The sequence below is a fragment of the Emys orbicularis genome, chromosome 20 (genome assembly GCF_028017835.1).
Source record: "Emys orbicularis isolate rEmyOrb1 chromosome 20, rEmyOrb1.hap1, whole genome shotgun sequence".
NCBI lineage: Eukaryota > Metazoa > Chordata > Testudines > Emydidae > Emys > Emys orbicularis.
Window position 1 is genome coordinate 21,203,814 of NC_088702.1, and position 24,037 is coordinate 21,227,850.

At 44.1% G+C, this 24,037-nt stretch overlaps 2 protein-coding genes across 2 annotated transcripts; both read right to left on the reverse strand.

Moving 5' to 3' along the window:
* Positions 1 to 5,162: 5,162 nt before the first annotated feature.
* Positions 5,163 to 6,026, reverse strand: LOC135892115 (chemerin-like receptor 1). Its single transcript, XM_065419810.1, has one exon. The coding sequence runs from the start codon at positions 6,024 to 6,026 to the stop codon at positions 5,163 to 5,165; it is 864 nt and encodes a 287-aa protein (XP_065275882.1).
* Positions 6,027 to 15,530: 9,504 nt separating this feature from the next.
* LOC135892571 (chemerin-like receptor 1) lies at positions 15,531 to 21,095 on the reverse strand. The gene is made up of 3 exons (XM_065420369.1): positions 20,378 to 21,095; positions 15,641 to 15,770; positions 15,531 to 15,534 (listed from the first exon to the last, which is right to left on the reverse strand). The coding sequence occupies exons 1-3, from the start codon at positions 21,093 to 21,095 to the stop codon at positions 15,531 to 15,533; spliced, it is 852 nt and encodes a 283-aa protein (XP_065276441.1).
* Between the last annotated feature and the right edge of the window lie 2,942 nt (positions 21,096 to 24,037).

Consider the following 24,037-nt stretch of genomic DNA (forward strand, 5'->3'; position numbering starts at 1 on the left):
ATATATCCCAAATTAAAAAACATAGTAAGAAAACGAAAAAAGGGCCACCGTGACTAAACAACAAAGTAAAAGAAGCTCTGAGAGGCAAAAAGGCATCCTTTAAAAAGTGGAAGTTAAATCCTATTTGGGAAAATAGAAAGGAGCATAAACTCTGGCAAGTGAAAATACCATTAGAAGGCGAAAAGAGAATTTGAAGAACAGTTAGCCAAAGACTGAAAACGTAATAGGAAGCCTGCTTAACAATGAGTTGGGCCACTGGACTATCAAGATGCTGAAGGAGCAATCAGTTATGATAAGGCCATTGCAGAGAAACTAAATGAATTCTTTGTATCAGTTTTCACGGCTGAGGATGTGAGAGAGATTCCCAAACCTGAAACATTCTTTTTAGGTGACAAATCCGAGGAACTGTCCCAGATTGAGGTGTCAGTAGAGGAGGTTTTAGAACAAATTGATAAAATAAACAGTAATAAGTCTCCAGGAGCAGATGGGATTCAGCTAAGAGTTCTGAAGGAACTCAAATGTGAAATTGCAGAACTACTAGCTGTGGTATGCAACCTATCATTTAAATTGGCTTCTGTACCAAATGACTGGAGGATAGCGAATGTGACACCAATTTTTTAAAAAGGCTCCAGAGGTGATCCTGGCAATTACAGGCCAGTAAATCTGATCTCAGTAATGGGCAAACTGGTTGAAACTATAGTAAAGAACAGAATTATCACACACATAGATGAACACAAAAGGTTCAGTGACTAAAGTGAAATCCCTGCAAGTTGTGTGGGCCCTTTTTAAAGACACCATAATAGAGGCTCAACTTCAATGTATACCCCAAATTAAGAAAAACAGTAAAAGAACTAAAAAAGAGCCACCGTGGCTTAACAACCATGTAAAAGAAGCAGTGAGAGATAAAAAGACTTCCTTTAAAAAGTGGAAGTCAAATCCTAGTGAGGCAAATAGAAAGGAGCACAAACACTGCCAACTTAAGTGCAAGAGTGTAATAAGAAAAGCCAAAGAGGAGTTTGAAGAACGGCTAGCCAAAAACTCCAAAGGTAATAACAAAATGTTTTTTAAGTACATCAGAATCAGGAAGCCTGCTAAACAACCAGTGGGGCCCCTTGACGATGAAAATACAAAAGGAGCGCTTAAAGATGATAAAGTCATTGCGGAGAAACTAAATGGATTCTTTGCTTCAGTCTTCACGGCTGAGGATGTTAGGGAGATTCCCAAACCTGAGCTGGCTTTTGTAGGTGACAAATCTGAGGAACTGTCACAGATTGAAGTATCACTAGAGGAGGTTTTGGAATTAATTGATAAACTCAACATTAACAAGTCACCGGGACCAGATGGCATTCACCCAAGAGTTCTGAAAGAACTCAAATGTGAAGTTGCGGAACTATTAACTAAGGTTTGTAACCTGTCCTTTAAATCGGCTTCGGTACCCAACGACTGGAAGTTAGCTAATGTAACGCCAATATTTAAAAAGGGCTCTAGGGGTGATCCCGGCAATTACAGACCGGTAAGTCTAACGTCGGTACCGGGCAAATTAGTTGAAACAATAGTAAAGAACAAAATTGTCAGACACATAGAAAAACATAAACTCTTGAGCAATAGTCAACATGGTTTCTGTAAAGGGAAATCGTGTCTTACTAATCTATTAGAGTTCTTTGAAGGGGTCAACAAACATGTGGACAAGGGGGATCCGGTGGACATAGTGTACTTAGATTTCCAGAAAGCCTTTGACAAGGTCCCTCACCAAAGGCTCTTACGTAAATTAAGCTGTCATGGGATAAAAGGGAAGGTCCTTTCATGGATTGAGAACTGGTTAAAGGACAGGGAACAAAGGGTAGGAATTAATGGTAAATTCTCAGAATGGAGAGGGGTAACTAGTGGTGTTCCCCAAGGGTCAGTCCTAGGACCTATCCTATTCAATTTATTCATAAATGATCTGGAGAAAGGGGTAAACAGTGAGGTGGCAAAGTTTGCAGATGATACTAAACTACTCAAGATAGTTAAGACCAAAGCAGATTGCGAAGAACTTCAAAAAGATCTCACAAAACTAAGTGATTGGGCAACAAAATGGCAAATGAAATTTAATGTGGATAAATGTAAAGTAATGCACATTGGAAAAAATAACCCCAACTATACATACAACATGATGGGGGCTAATTTAGCTACAACGAGTCAGGAAAAAGATCTTGGCGTCATCGTGGATAGTTCTCTAAAGATGTCCACGCAGTGTGCAGAGGCGGTCAAAAAAGCAAACAGGATGTTAGGAATCATTAAAAAGGGGATAGAGAATAAGACTGAGAATATATTATTGCCCTTATATAAATCCATGGTTCGCCCACATCTCGAATACTGTGTACAGATGTGGTCTCCTCACCTCAAAAAAGATATTCTAGCACTAGAAAAGGTTCAGAAAAGAGCAACTAAAATGATTAAGGGTTTAGAGAGGGTCCCATATGAGGAAAGATTAAAGAGGCTAGGACTCTTCAGTTTGGAAAAGAGAAGACTAAGGGGGGACATGATAGAGGTGTATAAAATCATGAGTGATGTTGAGAAAGTGGATAAGGAAAAGTTATTTACTTATTCCCATAATACAAGAACTAGGGGTCACCAAAAGAAATTAATAGGCAGCAGGTTTAAAACAAATAAAAGGAAGTTCTTCTTCACGCAGCGCACAGTCAACTTGTGGAACTCCTTACCTGAGGAGGTTGTGAAGGCTAGGACTATAACAATGTTTAAAAGGGGACTGGATAAATTCATGGTGGCTAAGTCCATAAATGGCTATTAGCCAGGATGGGTAAGAATGGTGTCCCTAGCCTCTGTTCGTCAGAGGATGGAGATGGATGGCAGGAGAGAGATCACTTGATCATTGCCTGTTAGGTTCACTCCCTCTGGGGCACCTGGCATTGGCCACTGTCGGTAGACAGATACTGGGCTAGATGGACCTTTGGTCTGACCCAGTACGGCCTTTCTTATGTTCTTATGTTCTTATAATTTGTTAGGGAAGAGTCCTCATGGTTTTTGTAAAGGGAAATGATGCCTCCGCAATCTACTAGAATTCTTTGTGGGGGTAAAAAATGATATGGACAAGGGTGATTTCAGTGGATATAGTGTACTTGGAGTTTCAGACAGCCTTTGACAAGATTCCTCACCAAAGGCTCTTAAGCAAAGTAAGCTGTCATGAGATAAGAGGGAAGGTCCTCCCATGATCAGTAACTGGTTAAAAGATAGGAAACAAAGGGTAGGAATAAATGGTCAGTTTTCAGAATGGAGACAGGTTAATAGCGATGTCCCCCACGGGTCTGTAATGGGACAAGTGCTGTTCAACATATTCATAAATGGTCTGGAAAAAGGGATAAACAGTGAGGTGGTAAAATTTTGAGATGATACAAAACTACTCAATATAGCTAAGTTCAAAGCAGACTGTGAGGAGTTACAAAGGGATCTCACAAAACTGGCTGACTGGGCAACAAAATGGCAGATGAAATTCAGTGTTAATAAATGCAAAGTAATGCACATTGGAAAACATAATCCCAACTATACATAAAAAATGATGGAGTCTAAATTAGCTGTTACCACTCAAGAAAGAGATCTTGGAGTCATTGTGGAAAACATCCACTCAATCTGCAGCAGCAGTCAAAAAAGCAAACAGAATGTTGGGAATCTTTAAGAAAGGGATAGATAATAAGACTGAAAATATCATATTGTCTCTATATAAATCCATGGTACGCCCACATCTTGAATACTGCATGCAGATGTGGTTGCCCCATCTCAAAAAAGATATATTGCAATTGGAAAAGGTTCAGAAAAGGGCTACGAAAATGATTAGGGGTATGGAACAGCTTCCATATGAGAAGAGATTAATAAGACTGGGACTTTTCAGCTTGGAAATGAGATGACTAAGGGGGGATATCATAGAAGTCTATAAAATCCTGACTGGTGTGGAACAAGTAAATAAGGAAGTGTTATTTATTCCTTCTCATAAACAAGAACTAAGGGTCACCCAATGAAATTAATAGATAGCTGGATTAAAAGAAACAAAAGAAAGTATTGCTTCACGCAATGCACAGTGAACCAGAGGATGTTGTGAAGGGCAAGACTATAATGGTTAAAAAAAGAACTAAACAAATTCATGGAGGACAGGTCCATCAGTGGGTATTAGCCAGGATGGACAGGGATGGTGTCCGTAGCCTCTGTTTGCCAGAAGCTGGGAATGGGTGACAGCAGATGGATCACTTTATGATTCCCTGTTCTGTTCATTCCCTCTGGGGCACCTGGCTTTGACCACTGTCAGAAGACAGGATACTGGGCTAGATTGACCTTTACTCTGACGCAGTATGGCCATTCTTATGTTATGTTCTCATTGACTCTCAGCAAGGTTCCTACAGGCCAAAACACTTTTAAAAATAGGACTTAGACACTTTTGAAAATGTTACCCTATGTTTCATAGACCCGTTGATCTTCAGGAACCACCGGACAGAAGAAGAGCCTGAACTCCACTGCGTGCAAGGATGACATGATGACAAAAACAACGACATGAAGACACAGAAAAGGACAGACCATAAAGAACGAAACACCCCAAAATAATCTAAAAATGAAAAAAACCCTAAGAATCCATATATTTCTTTATAATGACAGATTCATAGATTTTAGGGCTGGAAGGGACAGGTGTGATCATCTCCTCTGATCTCCCGGATCACACTACCCCTAAACAATTCCTAGAGCAGAGATTTAGACAAACATCCCAGCTTGATTTAAAATTGCCAGTGATGGAGGATTAACCACAACCCTTGGGAAATTGCTCCAATGGTCAGTTACTCTGATCGTTAAAAATTTACACCTCATTTCCAGTCTGAACTAGATTCAACTAGTGTTCACTGGATCATGTTAGACCTTCCACTGCTGGATTGAAGGGCCCATTATTAAATACTTGTTCCCCACATAGGTACTTACAGACTGTGATTAAGTCACCTCTTCACCTTCTCTTTGATAAACTAAATAGATTGAGATCCTTGTGTCTCTCACTCCAAGGCAGGTTTTCGAACCTATAATCATTCTTGTGGCTTGCTAAAAAGACAATTTTGGGATTAAGAGGAAGTAACCGGTCCAGTGAACAGAATTCTTTCTCCATGCAAATATCAACAATTCCATCTGTTCCCCTATTCATCCAGCTCCAGCCCTGAGTTGTCGGTGGTTTGGGGGTTGCGTGCATGTTGCCGGTACTTCAGAAACTCTTTCTCCATGGTGAGGTAGAAGATGGGGTTGAGGCAGCTGCTGAAATATGTCGGGACACAAGAAAAAGTGTTTCCTATTTGCAGATAAGGCAGAGGGTACATATCGAAGATCTGCAGGAAGAAGAAGACGTAATACGGCAGCCAGCAGAGGAAAAAGGTCGGGATTAAGCCAATAAGGATCTTGAGTGGCTTGGTGGACTGGATCAGCCTCTTCCTTCTCAGCTTGGCAGCTAGAACGATGTAGAAGGTTGAGATCAAGATCAAGGCGAATGGGATCAGAAACCCGACCAGGAACTGCATTGCAACGGTGGCCTTCACTCTCCCTTTATCCAGTTCGAAATACCTTCTGATACTGGGTAATGCGACCAGGTAGTCCGAGATATCACCGTACCTCAAGCTGAACCCAAGAGACAGGGCCCACAAGCCCATAACCACCCCGTAAGCCAGGGGGAGCGTGCGGTGGTTCCGGGCCCACTCAGGGCATGCCACGAGGATGCAGCGATCGACACTGAGGCCCGTGAGGAGGAAGGCACTGGAGAACATGTGGAGGGAGGTGACGATGCTGCTCAGCCTCATGATGAAGTCAAAGGACGGGTTGAAGACGAAGATGAATCTGAGGGGCAGGAAGATGATAAAGATGAAATCTGCCATGGCCCGGTTCCAGAACCACACGGCACTGACCGTTCTCTTCAAACGGTAGCCAGCGACGAAGAGGACGTAGACATTCAACGGGACCCCAGCGAGGAAGGTCATGCCACACAGCAGCTGGAACACGATTAGGTACTCCATTCTTGGAAGAGTTGCAGTCACAATATCCCCTCCTTCGTCAGGTCTTGGTGGGGGCAGTACAGACGTTCTACTGAGCAAAGGAAGGAAGAGCAATGAAAAGGGCTCCAGGAGAGGACAGAGTGAGACAGCCACAGAGTTTATAATCTCCTCAAAGTTTACAAACTCCCCAGATCCTAAGCTGAGCTCAAATAGGATCAAATACTTGTAGGCCAATGTCACCAATGGTTCAAAGAGCTTAGAAGCATAGAGCCAGAGGGTTAGGAGGGGACCACAAGGGTCATCTCATCTAACCCCCTGCCGAATGCTAGAAGTCTAAATAATAAGATGGGTGAACTAGAGTGCCCCATGTTGAAGGAGGATATTGATATAAGAGGCATCACAGAAACCTGGTGGAGTGAGGACAATCAATGGGACACAATCATTCCGGGGTACAAAATATATCAGAAGGATAGAACAGGTCTTGCGGGGGGGGAGTGGCACTATATGTGCAAGAAAATGTAGAATCAAATGAAGTAAAAATCTTAAATGAATCTACATGTTCCATAGAATCTCTATGGATAGTAATTCCATGCTCTAATAAGAATATAACATTAGGGATCTATTATTGACCAGCTGACCAGGACAGTGATAGTGATGATGAAATGCTAAGGGAGATTAGAGATGCTATCAAAATAATGAGCTCAGTAATAGTGGGGGATTTCAATTATCCCTATACTGACTGGGTACATGTCACCTCAGGACGAAATTCAGAGACAAAATTTCTAGATACTTTAAATGACTGCTTCTTGGAGCAGCTGGTACAGGAACCCACAAGGGGAGAGGCAATTCTCGATTTAGTTCTGAGTGGAGCGCAGGAGCTGGTCCAAGGGGTAACTGTAACAGGACCACTTGGAAATAGTGACCATAATATAATAACATTTAACATCCCTGTGGTGGGAAGAACACCTCAACAGCCCAACACTGCGGCATTTAAATTCAGAAAGGGGAACTATGCAAAAATGAGGGGGTTAGTTAAACAGAAATTAAAAGGTACGGTGACTAAAGTGAAATACCTGCAAGCTGCATGGACACTTTTCAAAGACATCATAAGAGAGGCCCAACTTAAATGTATACCCCAAATTAAAAAACACAGTAAAAGAACTAAGAAAGAGCCACTGTGGCTTAACAACCATGTAAAAGAAGCAGTGAGAGATAAAAAGGCATCTTTTAAAAAGTGGAAGTCAAATCCTAGTGAGGTAAATAGAAAGGAGCATAAACACTGCCAAATGAAGTGTAAAAATATAATAAGAAAAGCCAAAGAGGAGTTTGAAGAACAGGTAGCCAAAAACTCCAAAGGTAATAACAAAATGTTTTTTAAGTACATCAGAAGCAGGAAGCCTGCTAAACAACCAGTGGGGCCTCTGAATGATCGAGATACAAAAGGAGCGCTTAAAGACGATAAAGTCATTGTAGAGAAACTAAATGAATTCTTTGCTTCAGTCTTCACGACTGAGGATGTTAAGGAGATTCCCAAACCTGCATCGTCCTTTGTAGGTGACAAATCTGAGGAATTGTCACAGATTGAAGTTTCACTAGAGGAGGTTTTGGAATTAATTGATAAACTTAACAGTAACAAGTCACCGGGACCAGATGGCATTCACCCAAGAGTTCTGAAAGAACTCAAATCTGAAATTGCGGAGCTATTAACTATGGTTTGTAACTGGCTTTTAAATTGGCTTCTATACCCAATGACTGGAAGATAGCTAATGTAACGCCAATATTTTAAAAGGGCTCTAGAGGTGATCCCGACAATTACAGACCGGTAAGTCTAATGTCAGTACCGGGTAAATTAGTTGAAAGAATTGTAAAGAATAAAATCTTGAGTGGTGTGGAGAAAGTGAATAAGGAAAAGCTATTTACTTGCTCCCATAATATAAGAACTAGGGGCCACCAAATGAAATTAATGGGCAGCAGGTTTAAAACAAATAAAAGGAAGTTCTTCTTCACACAGTGCACAGTCGATCTGTGGAACTCCTTGCCTGATGAGGTTGTGAAGGCTAGGACTATAACAAGGTTTAAAAGAGAACGGGATAAATTCATGGAGGTTAAGTCCATTAATGGCTATTAGCCAGGATGGGTAAGGAATGGTGTCCCTAGCCTCTGTTTGTCAGAGGGTGGTGATGGACGGCAGGAGAGAGACCACTTGATCATTACCTGTTAGGTTCACTCCCTCTGGGGCACCTGCATTGGACACTGTCAGCAGACAGGATACTGGGCTGGATTGACCCTTGGTCTGACCCAGTATGGCCGTTCTTATGTTCTGATGTTCAAGATGCAGGATTTGTTGTGTCTATTCTCTGCCCGAACATTTTTTTGTTTTTACATAATATCAGTTGTTTTTACTAAATCAAATATTTTTTAAAAAACACATTTGCTTCTTGCTGAAAGAAGATTTCTAGGCAAGGGGAGGTGGACAGTGGGTAGTGGGGTGTCCTGGATGCAGAGACAGCGTGGGAGACACCCTGCAATCTAACTAAAATTCCCAAATAATCTTCTTGCTTTTAGTTTCCCAAAAGGAGCTGGTAATTCCCGTCTTTGTGAAAAAAATGTCAATGAATGATTGTTCGCCCCCCCCCCCATTTTTTTTCAATAGTGGAATTTTTTAAAGTGATTCTTCTCCTGCCCGCTTTCATTTTGAAGTGGAGTTTTCCTGTGGTTTGGGCCATTTTGGGAGGTGAGTTAGTGGAGCAGGCAAAATCCCCACCCAAAGATCCTCCCTGTGAAAACCTCCAGTGACGGAGAGCAACTTCCCAGGAGGAGAAAAGTAAGATTGAAACAAGGACAACAACAAAAAAGCCGTCAAAACACCAGAGGAAGAATCAGCTGTAATCAGCTTTTTAGCTGTAATCAGCTACAAAACTTTTTTTAAAAAAGGAAGGATATTGCAAGAGTCTATCGTAGTGGTTAGACAGGGACTTCCATCCCAGACTTTCTCACTGAACTGCTCGGGGAGCCTGGACAAGTCACATCACGGCCCTGTGCCTCAGTTTCCTCACCAAACCTTTGTCTGTTTAGACTGTGAGCTCGCTGGGAGCAGGCCTCTTTCTCCCTCTGGGTCTGTGCAGCGCCTGGCACAATGGGCCCCCTTAGCCCGGTCAGTGTCTGTACACAATGAAGCTCAATGGGAGCCCCTGAACTCTGACAACAGGACACACCAACAATTTCAACTGGTTCTAAGCGGGGGGGGTAGCTCAGTGGTTTGAGCATTGGCCTGCTAAACCCAGGGTTGTGAGTTCAATCCTTGAAGGGGCCACTTAGGGATCTGGGGCAAAATCAGTAGTTGGTCCTGCTTAGTGAAGGTTGGGGGCTGGAGTCAAGGGCCCTTCTGGTTCTAGGAGATAGGATATCTCCATTATTTAAAAAAAAAAAAAAATTAAAGAGGAGGGGAGGGGGGCAGCTGGGAGGGGTTATCTCATTTCCTTACCCGTGTCTTCGGAGGATGCCGTGTCTCAGACTCGACCCCTGTCCAGGGTCCCCAACGCGATGTCTGCCTGCAGCTCTCCCAGACTGGCTAAGCCCGGAGGAGGAAGCTGTTCATATAGGGGTATATCTGGGGCGGGAAGAAGAATGAGTGGAGATCACAGGATGTGGCTGGGTCCGAATACTTCTGCAAAGCCCGGAAGGCCTCCGGCATCCACAGCTACATGCAGATGTTATGTGAACCACAAGCTCCTGTTAGAATATAGATATTCAGGCCTGCCTGTAAAGGCCTATAATTTAAGAACTTAGTTGTCTTTTTATCACTTAGCTAGTTACAGAAGTATAAAAACAAAGAATGAAAATCACAGTCCGCCTGTGTCTGGGCCTTCTCTCACTAGGATAGTCTGAAGCCTTGTTCTTAGGCTAAGCAGCAGGGGCAGCCCTAAGCTGGGAAGTGAACGGTCACATCCTCACATCCCAAACCAGTCACACTGAAATAAGGGGGTATTGGGCTGTTAAGAAGACGATCCTGTCCTGATAGTGCCCATCCCCACCAGATAAAGAAACAGATCTTAAGATGGTTAAAGAAAACTTAGTTTGATAACATCCTGTCTGGCAAGAAATCACTGATCAATGGTTGTGGTTGTGAAACCCTCATTTCTGTATGTTTTGTCTTTATGCCCCCCTCTTTTCTATTCTTAATCTGTCTGGTTCTCTAATTGTTTCTGTCTGCTGTATAATTCATTTTGCTAGGTGTAAATTATTGAGGGTAGTGGAATAAAATTGGTTAGAGAATTGTGTTAGGATTTGTTACTTGAATTTCAGTAAAATGATTGGTTAAGGTACAGCTGAGAATATTACTATATAAATTGGGGTCAAACAGGAAGTGGGGGAAGGGAAATTGGAATCATGCTTGCTGGACATTAACCCCAATGAACATCGCATTGTCTGCACTACAGACTGCTGGTCTTTTGGTGCTTGCTGTCTGTGTGACAAGAACCAGGGAAACGGGAGGGTGGAAGGAAAGCTCTCTAACAGCTCCCCTCCCCCTGCTGGGACCTAGCAAGGTGTCTGCATTTGGCTGTCCACTTCCGTGGGTAGGCGGGCGGGGCCCCCATCGGAGACCCGGGGCTGAGACAGCAACGTCCAGCCGACTCCACCGTGCGAAGGCCCAGGAGCAGAGACGCCAGCTGGGACTCTGCCCTCCAGCCCCTCCTGGCTGGGGAAAGCGAACAGAGCCCTGCAGGGAGTCGGATGTATGAGATTCTCAGACCTGCTTTGCTGAAGGGAACCCACCCCTTGGCCCGGGCCATGTTACAGGCCAGTGAAAGCTAAGGAAACCCTCGCTCTGTATTAGAGACCACACAAACCACAGCCCGGCCTTCAACCTGCCTTCTTCTTTTGTCATTTGCCTGGAAGCCTCGGGTGTGGAGGCACTTTTCTCAATTAGGAGCAGGGAGGTGATTTTCACTCTGGATCCAGACCTGGTACAACCACCACTGGGATCCTGTGTCCGGTTCTGGCACCCACCCTTCGTCAGCTGCAGGCCGAGAGCAGGAGCTGAGCTGTGGTTGCATCGTGGCAAAAATTCAGCCCGTTCACACCTGGAAATGCACCAGACCCAGCTGGGCCCCTGAAGTGCTGCTGGGTCGGGAGTGATTCGTGTGAGAATCCTGCCACCCTTCACCCCCAGTCACTCCTCAAACCTTCTGGAGAGACATTGCCAGGTGGCGAGTGGATCGAGAATCTCTCAATTCGTTGGCTGTGAGACACATGACACTGTGTTTGTACCACACCTGGCTGGTGGATGGGTTGGAAACTGGAGAATGGCCAGCAACGTAGCGAAGGGCAAAAGCTACATTAATTTTGACCAGGACTATCAGGATTGATTGAGACACTGTTTTAAAAAGTCACTGTGACTGGGTTCCTGTCCTGCAACCTGGACTGTGGGACATCTGAGCCTTGTGCCCCACCAACCTGGGGTGTCCCTCTCACACGGTGATGCTGTGTCAAGCTGCAGACTTCTCGCAGATCCTGTGCTCCACAGCCATCCCCAGGCAGGGACACACCCTGCTGAGTTGCATGAATGACCTCCCAGCCACTCATGAACCACCAATTGGGAGGCTCCAGTCAATCCCCCCCTCCTCCCCCACTCCCTGGTCTTGCAGTCCAGAAATGTACCGTCCTGCCTTGGTGAGAAGCCTGGCCAGTGTAAGTTCATTACCCAGTCGGCGCCTCCCCCGATGTGGAGAGAACACACACCAGTCTTTGTAAACTGACCTGAGATTTCCCAGCACTTCAGCCAAACACACAGTTTTAGGTAGAATATAAAACAGGTTTATTAAGTACAGACAGATTTAAAGTGATTATAAGCAGTGAGCGTAGAGATCCCAGTTGGTTACACAAGAAGTAAAAGTAAATTTGCAGTCTGAGTTCTAAAAACTAAACAGGATTTGAATCAAGCTGTGTGTCACCCTGGCAGATGGTACAAGCAGGTGACAGATCCTCAATACACAGGCTGGGCTTGTCTTCCAGCCAGATACCAAATTGCCCCAATTCAAAGTCTTTGTCCGTCAGACGTATTTCCAGGAGTTGAGTTGTGGTGGGAGTGAGGGCAAGTGGTGATGTCACTGCCTTTCTTTTATAGTTTCTTCCAGCTTTGCTATGACTTTGGTCAAATACACTCCATTGTCTACGTTCTCTCTCTGAGAACTCTCCATTGTATCCTGTTCCTTAGATAGTGGATTCTTGGATGGGTGTTGATGAGCCAATAACGCTGTCTGGCTCTTCCATTGTTGTACCAAAAGGCTGGTTGTGGGTGTTCTCAACATCACAACTTATTTCAGTAACACACACATAGCAAAACTTTATAACTCCCCATACAATGACAGCACATACAATTCAACAGGATATTAATAATCTACAGATCAAGACTTTTTTAATGATACCACACAAGGCAGACTTTGTTCATATTTAAATGACAGTGGTGAATATGGGGGTTCCAGGGTGCTGTTTTGAGGTACAGAGCGCAACAGCCACACATTTTATTTTAAGTCCCCTATATTTTAAACACCTCCTCACTCCATTGGCTTCCAAAACAGAGCTGGATATTACTGGTTTTCTAAAACTTTTGGTGTAGTTTTGTAGCGTCGTCGACTCTTTCAATATTGTTGTGGCATTCTCCATGCTTGTCCTTTTCCTCCAAGCCCCAGATCCTGGAATCAGATGATTAGGTGGGAAATTATGCTTTCATTTCTTTTCTTTTTTTTTAGGTAAGTTTCCAGCCTTCATTGTTGCAGAGAAAAGTTTGACATACCCCTCCCCCACAAAAAAAAATACAGCAAAGAATAAGAACCCAAATGTCTTTTTTTTCAAACCAATCTCATGTGTTAGGGTATGGCTCATGAGGCTTGAAGGCTCGGGTTTGGAAAAGAAGACACAGGACTAGATTTTTAAAAGTGGCTAAGGGAGTTAGGTGCCAAATTCCCATTGAATTCAGGAACTAAGCAACTAACTCACATAGGTGCTTTTGAAAATCTCACCAGTAGAAGCCTAAGTCAATTCAATTACATCATGTAATAGCAGACAGCTAAAAAGTGGCATTTAAGTTCTTATATAAAAATGCTAGTAGTCTAAATAATAAGATGGGTGAACCTGAGGGCCATGTATGAAATGAGGACATCAATATAACATGCATGACAGAAACTTAGTGGAATGAGGATAATCAATGGGACACAGAAATACCAGGGTACACGATATATTGGAAGGACAGAAAAGGTTGTGATGGTGGCGGAGTGACACTCTATGTGAAAGAAAGCATGGAGTCATATGAAGAAAAATCTTAAATGAACCAAACTGTACCATAGAATCTCAATGGAGAATAATTCCATGTCCGAATAATAAGAATACAGAGTAGGAATATATTACCGACCACCTGACCAGGATGGTGATAGTGACTGAAATATTCTGGAAGATTAGAGAAGCTATTTAAATTTTAAAAACTCAATAATAATGGGGGATTTCAACTCTCCCTATATTGACTGGACACATGTCACTTCAGGAGAAGATACAGAGATAAAGATTCTTGACACCTTAAATGACTCCTTCAGGCAGCAGCTAGTCCTGGCACCCACAAGGGGCGAGCCAATTCTTTATTTAGTCCTAAGTAGAGCACAGGATCTGGTGAATATAACTGAAGCGCTTGGTAATAGCGAGCATAATATAATGAAATTTAACATCCCTGTGGCGGGGGAAACATCACACCAGCCCACCACAGTAGCATTTAATTTCAGAAAAGAGAACTACACAAAAATGAGGAAGTTAGTAAAAAAGAAATGAAAAGCTACAGTACCAAAAGGGAAATCCCTGCAAGCTGTATGGAAACGTTGAAAAGACACCATAATAGAGGCTCAAGTTAAATTTATACCCCAAATTAAAAAAAACATAGTAAAGGAACCATAAAAGTGCCACCATGGGTAAAGAACAAAGTAAAGAACTTTGAGAGGCAAAAAGGCATCTTTTAAAAAGTGGAAGTTAAATCCTACTCAGGAAAATAGAAAGGAGCATAAACTCTGGCAAATGAAGTGTAAAACTATAATTAGGAATGCCAAAAAGAATTTGAAGAACAGCTAGCCAAAGATGCAAAAAGTAATATGAAAAAAAAATAAGTTCATCAGAAGCAGGAAGTTCCCTCACCAAAGACTCTTAAGCAAAGTAAGCTGTTGTGAGGTTAGGGGGAAGGTCCCCCCATGGATCAATAACTGGTTAAATGATAGGAAACAAAGGGTAGGAATAAACGGTCAGTATTCAGAATGGAGACAGGTAAATAGCGATGTATATATATATATATATATATATATATATTACCTCTATAAAAATCCATGGTATGCCCACATCTTGAATACTGATTGTACATGTGATCACCCCATCTCAAAAATGATATATTGGAATTGGAAAAGGTTCAGAAAAGGGCTACAAAAATGATTAGGGGGATGGGACAGCTTCCATAGGAGGAGAGATAAAGAAGACTTTTCAGCTTAGAAAAGAGACGACTATGGGGGGATATGATAGAGCTCTATAAAATCCTGACAGATGTGGAGAAAGTGAAAAAGGAAGTGTTATTTACTCCTTCCCATTACACAAGAACTAAGGGTCACCAAATGAAATGAATAGCCAGCAGGTTTAAAAGAAATAAAAGGAAGTATATAAACAAATAAAAGGAAGTATTTCTTCACACAAGGCATAGTCAGCGTGGGAAACTCTGTGTGAAGTATTTCTTCACACAATGCAGAATCAGAGTGTGCAACTCTTTGTCAGGGTTCTTTATGCTATGTTCTCACTGCGAGGTTCCTAAGGGACCAAACACTTTAAAAAATAGGATTTAGACCCTTTTGCAAATGTTACCCTTTTTTTCAACAAACACAGGAAAGAAAGCTCCACTGGCAGCAAAGATGACATGATGAGAAGAATAATGACACAAAGACGCAGAAAAGGACAGACCATAAAAAACCAAATTCTCCAAAATAATCTAAAAATGAGAAAAACCAAGAATCCATATATTTTGTAAAAATGACAGATTCATGCATTCCAAGGCTGGAAGGGACGAGTGTGATCATCTTGTCTGACCTCCTGGGTCACACGGGCCAGAGAACTGCCCCAAAACAATTCCTAGAGCAGACCTTTTAGAAAAACATCCCAGCTGGATTTAAAATTGCCAGTGATGGAGGATCCACCACGACCCTTGGGAAATTGCTCCAATGGTCAGTTACTTTGACCATTAAAAATGTACACCTCATTTCCAGTCTGAATTTGTCTAGCTTCAACTTCTGTTCACTGAATCGTGTTAGACCTTCCTCTGCTAGACTGAAGATCCCATTTTGAAATATTTGTTCCCCATGTAGGTACTTTAAGACTGTGATCAAGTCACCCCTTCCTCTTCTCTTTGTTAAGCTAAATAGACTGAGGTCCTTGAGTTTCTCACTGTCAGGCAGGTTTTCTAATCCAGTAATCATTCTCATGGCTCTTCTGTGAATCAGGCCAAAAAATTCACCTGCAAAAAACAAGAATTTTGGGATCAAGAGGAAGTTACAGGTCCCAGTGAACAGAATTCTTTCTCCATGCAAATATCAACAATTCCATCCATTTCCCTATCCAACCCTAAGTTGTCGGTAGTTTGGGAGTTGCATGCACGTTGATGGTACCTCAGAAACTCTTCCTCCATGGTGAGATACAAGATGGGGTTGAGGCAGCTGCTGAAATATGTCAGGACATAAGCAAAAGCCCTTCCTCTGTTAAGAACATAAGAACATAAGAAAGGCCGTACTGGGTCAGACCAAAGGTCCATCTAGCCCAGTATCTGTCTACCGACAGTGGCCAATGCCAGGTGCCCCAGAGGGAGTGAACCTAACAGGCAATGATCAAGTGATCTCTCTCCTGCCATCCATCTCCATCCTCTGACGAACAGAGGCTAGGGACACCATTCTTACCCATCCTGGCTAATAGCCATTTATGGACTTAGCCACCATGAATTTATCCAGTCCCCTTTTAAACATTGTTATAGTCCTAGCCTTCACAACCTCCTCAGGTAAGGAGTTCCACAAGTTGACTGTGCGCTGCGTGAAGAAGAACTTCCTTTTATTTGTTTTAAACCTGCTGCCTATTAATTTCATTTGGTGACCCCTAGCTCTTGTATTATGGGAATAAGTAAATAACTTTTCCTTATCCACTTTCTCAACATCACTCATGATTTTATATACCTCTATCATGTCCCCCCTTAGTCTTCTCTTTTCCAAACTGAAGAGTCCTAGCCTCTTTAATCTTTCCTCATATGGGACCCTCTCTAAACCCTTAATCATTTTAGTTGCTCTTTTCTGAACCTTTTCTAGTGCTAGAATATCTTTTTTGAGGTGAGGAGACCACATCTGTACACAGTATTTGAGATGTGGGCGTACCATGGATTTATATAAGGGCAATAATATATTCTCAGTCTTATTCTCTATCCCCTTTTTAATGATTCCTAACATCCTGTTTGCTTTTTTGACCGCCTCTGCACACTGCGTGGACATCTTTAGAGAACTATCCACGATGACGCCAAGATCTTTTTCCTGACTCGTTGTAGCTAAATTAGCCCCCATCATGTTGTATGTATAGTTGGGGTTATTTTTTCCAATGTGCATTACTTTACATTTATCCACATTAAATTTCATTTGCCATTTTGCTGCCCAATCACTTAGTTTTGTGAGATCTTTTTGAAGTTCTTCATAATCTGCTTTGGTCTTAACTATCTTGAGTAGTTTAGTATCATCTGCACACTTTGCCACCTCACTGTTTACCCCTTTCTCCAGATCATTTATGAATAAATTGAATAGGATTGGTCCTAGGACTGACCCTTGGGGAACACCACTAGTTACCCCTCTCCATTCTGAGAATTTACCATTAATTCCTACCCTTTGTTCCCTGTCCTTTAACCAGTTCTCAATCCATGAAAGGACCTTCCCTTTTATCCCATGACAGCTTAATTTACGTAAGAGCCTTTGGTGAGGGACCTTGTCAAAGGCTTTCTGGAAATCTAAGTACACTATGTCCACCGGATCCCCCTTGTCCATATGTTTGTTGACCCCTTCAAAGAACTCTAATAGATTAGTAAGATACGATTTCCCTTTACAGAAACCATGTTGACTATTGCTCAAGAGTTTATGTTTTTCTATGTGTCTGACAATTTTGTTCTTTACTATTGTTTCAACTAATTTGCCCGGTACCAACGTTAGACTTACCGGTCTGTAATTGCCGGGATCACCCCTAGAGCCCTTTTTAAATATTGGCGTTACATTAGCTAACTTCCAGTCATTGGGTACCGAAGCCGTTTTAAAGGACAGGTTACAAACCTTAGTTAATAGTTCCGCAACTTCACATTTGAGTTCTTTCAGAACTCTTGGGTGAATGCCATCTGGTCCCGGTGACTTGTTAATGTTGAGTTTATCAATTAATTCCAAAACCTCCTCTAGTGATACTTCAATCTGTGACAGTTCCTCAGATTTGTCACCTACAAAAGCCAGCTCAGGTTTGGGAATCTCCCTAACATCCTCAGCCGTGAAGACTGAAGCAAAGAATCCATTTAGTTTCTCCGCAATGACTTGATCATCTTTAAGCGCTCCTTTTGTATTTTCATCGTCAAGGGGCCCCACTGGTTGTTTAGCAGGCTTCCTGCTTCTGATGTACTTAAAAAACATTTTGTTATTACCTTTGGAGTTTTTGGCTAGCCGTTCTTCAAACTCCTCTTTGGCTTTTCTTATTACACTCTTGCACTTAAGTTGGCAGTGTTTGTGCTCCTTTCTATTTGCCTCACTAGGATTTGACTTCCACTTTTTAAAGGAAGTCTTTTTATCTCTCACTGCTTCTTTTACATGGTTGTTAAGCCACGGTGGCTCTTTTTTAGTTCTTTTACTGTTTTTCTTAATTTGGGGTATACATTGAAGTTGAGCCTCTATTATGGTGTCTTTAAAAAGGGCCCACGCAACTTGCAGGGATTTCACTTTAGTCACTGAACCTTTTAACTTTTGTCTAACTAACCCCCTCATTTTTGTATAGTTCCCCCTTTTGAAATTAAAGGCCACAGTGTTGGGCAGTTGAGGTGTTCTTCCCACCACAGGGATGTTGAATGCTATTGTATTATGGTCACTATTTCCAAGCGGTCCCGCTATAGTTACCTCTTGGACCAGCTCCTGCGCCCCACTCAGGATTAAATCTAGAGTCGTCTCTCCCCTTGTGGGTTCCCGTACCAGCTGCTCCATGAAGCAGTCATTTAAAGTATCGAGAAATTTTATCTCTGCATTTCGTCCTGAAGTGAAATGTTCCCAGTCAATATGGGGATAATTGAAATCCCCCACTATTATTGGGTTCTTAATTTTGATAGCCTCTCTAATTTCCCTTAGCATTTCATCATCACTATCACCGTCCTGGTCAGGTGGTCGATAATAGATCCCTAATGTTATATTTTTACTAGAGCATGAAATTTCTATCCATAGAGACTCTATGGAACCTGTGGATTCGCTTAAGATTTTTACTTCATTTGAATCTACACTTTCTTTAACATATAGTGCCACTCCTCCCCCTGCACGGCCTGTTCTGTCCTTCCGATATATTTTGTACCCCGGAATGATTGTGTCCCATTGATTGCTCTCAGTCCACCAGGTTTCTGTGATGCCTATTATATCTATATCCTCCTTTATCACAAGGCACTCTAGTTCACCCATCTTATTATTTAGACTTCTGGCATTTGTGTACTAGCACTTTAAAAACTTGTCCCTGTTTATTAGCCTGTCTTTTTCTGATGTGCCAGATTCTTTTTTATGTGGCTGTTTATCATCTGATCCGTCCCTTACATTATACTTTTCAGTCCTCTGCTCCTGACTATAACCTGGAGATTCTCTATCATCAGACTCTCCCTTAAGGGAAGTCTGTGTCCGATCCACACGCTCCTCTGCAGCAGTCGGCTTTCCCCCATCTCCTAGTTTAAAAACTGCTCTACAACCTTTTTAATGTTTAGTGCCAGCAGTCTGGTTCCACTTTGGTTTAGGTGGAGCCCATCTCTCCTGTATAGGCTCCTCCCATCCCAGAAGTTTCCCCAGTTCCTAATGAACGTGAACCCCTCCTCTCTACACCATCGTCTCATCCACGCATTGAGACTCTGAAGCTCTGCCTGCCTACCTGGCCCTGCGCGTGGAACTGGGAGCATTTCTGAAAATGCCACCATAGAGGTCCTGGATTTCAGTCTCTTCCCTAGCAGCCTAAATTTGGCTTCCAGGACATCTCTCCTACCCTTCCCTATGTCATTGGTACCTACATGTACCACGACCACCGACTCCTCCCCAGCACTACACATAAGTCTATCTAGATGCCTCGAGAGATCCGCAACCTTCGCACCAGGCAGGCAAGTCACCATACGGTTCTCCCGGTCATCACAGACCCAGCTATCTACATTTCTAATAATCGAATCTCCCATTACTAACACCTGCCTTTTCCTAGAAACTGGAGTTCCCTCCCCCGGAGAGGCAACCTCAGTGCGAGAGGCAACCCCAGAACCATCTGGAAGGAGGGTCCCAACCACGGGAAAGTTTCCCTCTGCTCCCATTGACTGCTCTACTTCCCTGGGCCCTTCTTCCTCCTTAACAGCACAGGTGCTGTCTAAGCAGAGGTGGGACAATTCTACAGTGTCCCGGAAAGCCTCATCAACATACCTCTCTGCCTCTCTCAGCTCCTCCAGTTCCGCCACCCTGGCCTCCAAAGTCCGTACATGGTCTCTGAGGGCCAGGAGCTCCTTGCACCGACTGCACACATACGCCACCCGCCCACAGGGCAGGTAATCATACATGCAACAGTCGGTGCAATAAACTGGATAGCCCCCACTCTGCTGCTGGGCTTCTGCCTGCATTGTATCCTAGTTAGTGAAAGGGTGGTTTACAGAAGGGAGTTTTGGAATGTGGTTTGGTTTATAGGTTTTAGGGGGGGGGCACGGGGATGGGGTTACGGCTGGCGAGGGACTCCCACTCCCTTCCCAAACTCCCTTGCGAAATTCCCTGTTAGCAGCCCCTGTTCGCAAAGCTCCCTGGTCGCTTGTGCGCGGCTTTATAAAGCCCTGGCCTGAGTGAATGCCCCGCCCACTGATTAAGGCTCAGCCAATTACCAGAGGCTTCGAGCTTTCAAACGTGCCTCCAACTGCCAGCCAGAGCACACGGTCCCTCAAACAACCAAACAAACAAACACAAGCTCAGCACACAGCAAGTAACCCCCAAACACAAACAAACACACACTACAGACAGTCACTTACCCCACAGATGCTGTATTAGCTCCTCCTTCACCTGGAGAACTCCCTTGCGAAACTCCCTGTTAGCAGCCCCTGTTCAAAAGAGACAGAGTGTAATTAGCTGACATCAACAACAAGAAGACGACGTGATACGGCTGCCAGCAGAGGAAAATGGTCAGGATCAAACCAAGAAGGATCTTGAGTGGCTTGGTGGACTGGATCAGCCTGTTCCTTCTCAGCTTGGCAGCTAGAACAATGTAGAATGTTGGGATCAAGCTCAAGGCTAATGGGATCAGAAACCCGACCAGGAACTGGATTGCAACGGTGGCCTTCACCCTCCGTTCATCCGCTCGGAAATTCATGCTGGTGCTGGCAGGTGAGAGGAGGGATTCCCAGAGATCACTGTACCGCACGCTGAACCCAAAAGACAGGGCCCACATGCCCAGAACCATAATGAAAGCTAATGGGGGTGTGCGGTGGTTCCAGGCCCACTCAGTGCGTGTCACAAGGATGCAGCGATTGACACCGATTGTGGTGAGGAAGAAGGCGCTGGAGAACATGTGGAAGGAGGTGATGGTGCTACTCAGCATATTGGCCCAATTTAAGTCCAGGATGAAGAAGGAGGTGAATCTGAGGGGCAGGAAGATGATCAAGATGAAATCGGTCAGGGCCCAGTTCAAGAACCAGACGGCACTGACCATCCTCTCCACATGGGAGCTGGCAACAAAGGGGATGTAGCCGTTCAATGCCACCCTGGCAAGGAAGGCCATGCCACACAGCATGAGGAAGGGAACTTGGAGGTACTCCATTCTTGGAAGAGGTACAGTCACAATATCTCCTCCTTCTCCTCAGGGCTCGGCTTGGGCAGCGCAGACGTGCTGAGCAAAGGAAGTAAGAGCAATGAAAAGGGCTGCAGGAGATGACATGGACAGAGAGAGACAGCTGCAGAGTTTATAATCTCCTCAGAGTTTGTAAACTCCCCAGATACTGAGTTGAAGTCAAATAGGATCAAATCCTTGTAGGCCTACGGCACCAATGGTTCAAAGATCTTTGGAGCATAGAGCCAGAGGGTTAGAAGGGGACTGCAAGGGTCATATCATCTAACTCCCTGCCAAGCTGCAGGATTTGTTGTGTCTATTCTCTGCCCAAACGTTGTTTTTTTTTGCCCCTGACCTCTGACCACAGGCCCCACAAATAATTTCAACCGGCTCTAACCAGAGCGGATGAGGGTAGGGGATGGGGGCCGCTGGAAGGGGGGAGATCCAGGGAGCAGTGGTGTGGGAGGGGTGACAATGAGATCCAGTGAGGGGTTTACCTCATTTCCTTACCCGTGTCTTGGGGGGATGCAGTGTCTCAGAGTCAACCCACATCCAAGGTCCCCAATGTGACGCCTGCAGCTCTCCCAGACTGGCTCAGCCCGAAGGAGGAAGCTGTTCATTTTGGGGTGTATCTGGGGTGGAGAGAACAATGACTGGAGATCACAGGATGTGTCTGGGTCTAAATACTTCTGCAAACCATGGAAGGCCTCCAGCACCCACAGCTACATGCAGACGTTATGCAAACCACAAGGTCCTGTTAGAATATTCACATTCAGGCCTGCCTGTAAAGACCTATACTTTAAGAACTTAGGTGTATTTTTACCACTTAGCTAGTTATAGAGGTATAAAAACAAAGAATCAAAATTACATTCCGCCTCTGTATGGGTCTTGTCTCCCTAGGATAATTCATTAATGATCTGGAGGATGGCGTGGACTGCACCCTCAGCAAGTTTACAGATGACACTAAACTGGGAGGAGTGGTAGATACACTGGAGGGTAGGGATAGGATACAGAGGGACCTAGACAAATTAGAGGATTGGGCCTGATGAGGTTCAACAAGGACAAGTGCAGAGTCCTGCACTTAGGATGGAAGTATCCCATGCACTGCTACAGAGTATGGACCAAGTGGCTAGGCAGCAGTTCTGCAGAAAAGGACCTAGGGGTTACAGTGGACTAGAAGCTGGATATTAGTCAACAGTGTGCTCTTGTTGCCAAGAAGGCTAACGGCATTTTGGGCTGTACAAGTAGGAACATTGCCAGCAGATCGAGGGACATGATCATTCCCCTCTATTCGGCACTGGTGAGGCCTGATCTGGAGTACTGTGTTCAGTTTAGGGCCCCACACTACAAGAAGGACGTGGAAAAATTAGGAAGAGTCCAGCGGAGGGCAACAAAACTGATTAGGGGGCTGGAGCACATGACATTGAGGAGAGGCTGAGGGAACTGGGATTATTTTGTCTGCAGAATAGAAGAAGAATGAGGGGGGATTTGATAGGTGCTTTCAACTACCTGAAAGGGGGTTCCAAAGAGAATGGATCTAGGCTGTTCTCAGTGGTGGAAGATGACAGAACAAGGAGCAATGGTCTCAAGTTGAAGTGGGGGAGGTCTAGGTTGGATATTAGGAATCACTATTTCACTAGGAGGGTGTCAAGTATCAGAGGGGTAGCCGTGTTAGTCTGAATCTGTAAAAAGCAACAGAGGGTCCTGTGGCACCTTTAAGACTAACAGAAGTATTGGGAGCATAAGCTTTCGTGGGTAAGAACCTCACTTCTTCAGATGCAAGTAATGGAAATCTCCAGAGGCAGGTATAAATCAGTATGGAGATAACGAGGTTAGTTCAGTCAGGGAGGGTGAGGTGCTCTGCTAGCAGTTGAGGTGTGAACACCAAGGGAGGAGAAACTGCTTCTGTAGTTGGATAGCCATTCACAGTCTTTGTTTAATCCTGATCTGATGGTGTCAAATTTGCAAATGAACTGGAGCTCAGCAGTTTCTCTTTGGAGTCTGGTCCTGAAGTTTTTTTGCTGTAAGATGGCTACCTTTACATCTGCTATTGTGTGGCCAGGGAGGTTGAAGTGTTCTCCTACACGTTTTTGTATATTGCCATTCCTGATATCTGACTTGTGTCCATTTATCCTCTTGCGTAGTGAGTGTCCAGTTTGGCCAATGTACATAGCAGAGGGGCATTGCTGGCACATGATGGCATATATAACATTGGTGGACGTGCAGGTGAATGAGCCGGTGATGTTGTAGCTGATCTGGTTAGGTCCTGTGATGGTGTTGCTGGTGTAGATATGTGGGCAGAGTTGGCATCGAGGTTTGTTGCATGGGTTGGTTCCTGAGTTAGAGTTGTTATGGTGCGGTGCGTGGTTGCTGGTGAGAATATGCTTAAGGTTGGCGGGTTGTCTGTGGGCGAGGACTGGCCTGCCTCCCAAGGTCTGTGAAAGTGAGGGATCATTGTCCAGGATGGGTTGTAGATCACTGATGATGCGTTGGAGAGGTTTAAGCTGAGGACTGTAGGTGATGGCCAGTGGAGTTCTGTTGGTTTCTTTTTTCGGCCTGTCTTGTAGCAGGAGGCTTCTGGGTACACGTCTGGCTCTGTTGATTTGTTTCTTTATTTCCTTGTGTGGGTATCGTAGTTTTGAGAATGCTTGGTGAAGATCTTGTAGACGTTGGTCTCTGTCTGAGGGGTTGGAGCAGATGCGATTGTACCTCAGTGCTTAGCTGTAGACGATGGATCGTGTGGTGCGTCCGGGGTGGAAGCTGGAGGCATGAAGGTAGGCGTAGCGGTCGGTGGGTTTTCGGTATAGGGTGGTGTTAACGTGGCCATCGCTTATTTGTACGGTGGTGTCTAGGAAGTGGACCTCCCGTGTAGATTGGTCCAGGCTGAGGTTGATGGTGGGGTGGAAGCTGTTGAAATCATGGTGGAATTCTTC

Bases quoted from the DNA above. Each gene is read 5' to 3' on its own strand.
- LOC135892115 (XM_065419810.1), bottom strand. From the start codon at position 6,026: ATGGAGTACCTAATCGTGTTCCAGCTGCTGTGTGGCATGACCTTCCTC.
- LOC135892571 (XM_065420369.1), bottom strand. From the start codon at position 21,095: ATGGAGTACCTCCAAGTTCCCTTCCTCATGCTGTGTGGCATGGCCTTC. The intron at 15,771-20,377 runs GCTGCTAACAGG...TTCTTAACAGAG, and splicing joins TCTGTCTCTTTTGAACAGGG to GAAGGGCTTTTGCTTATGTC.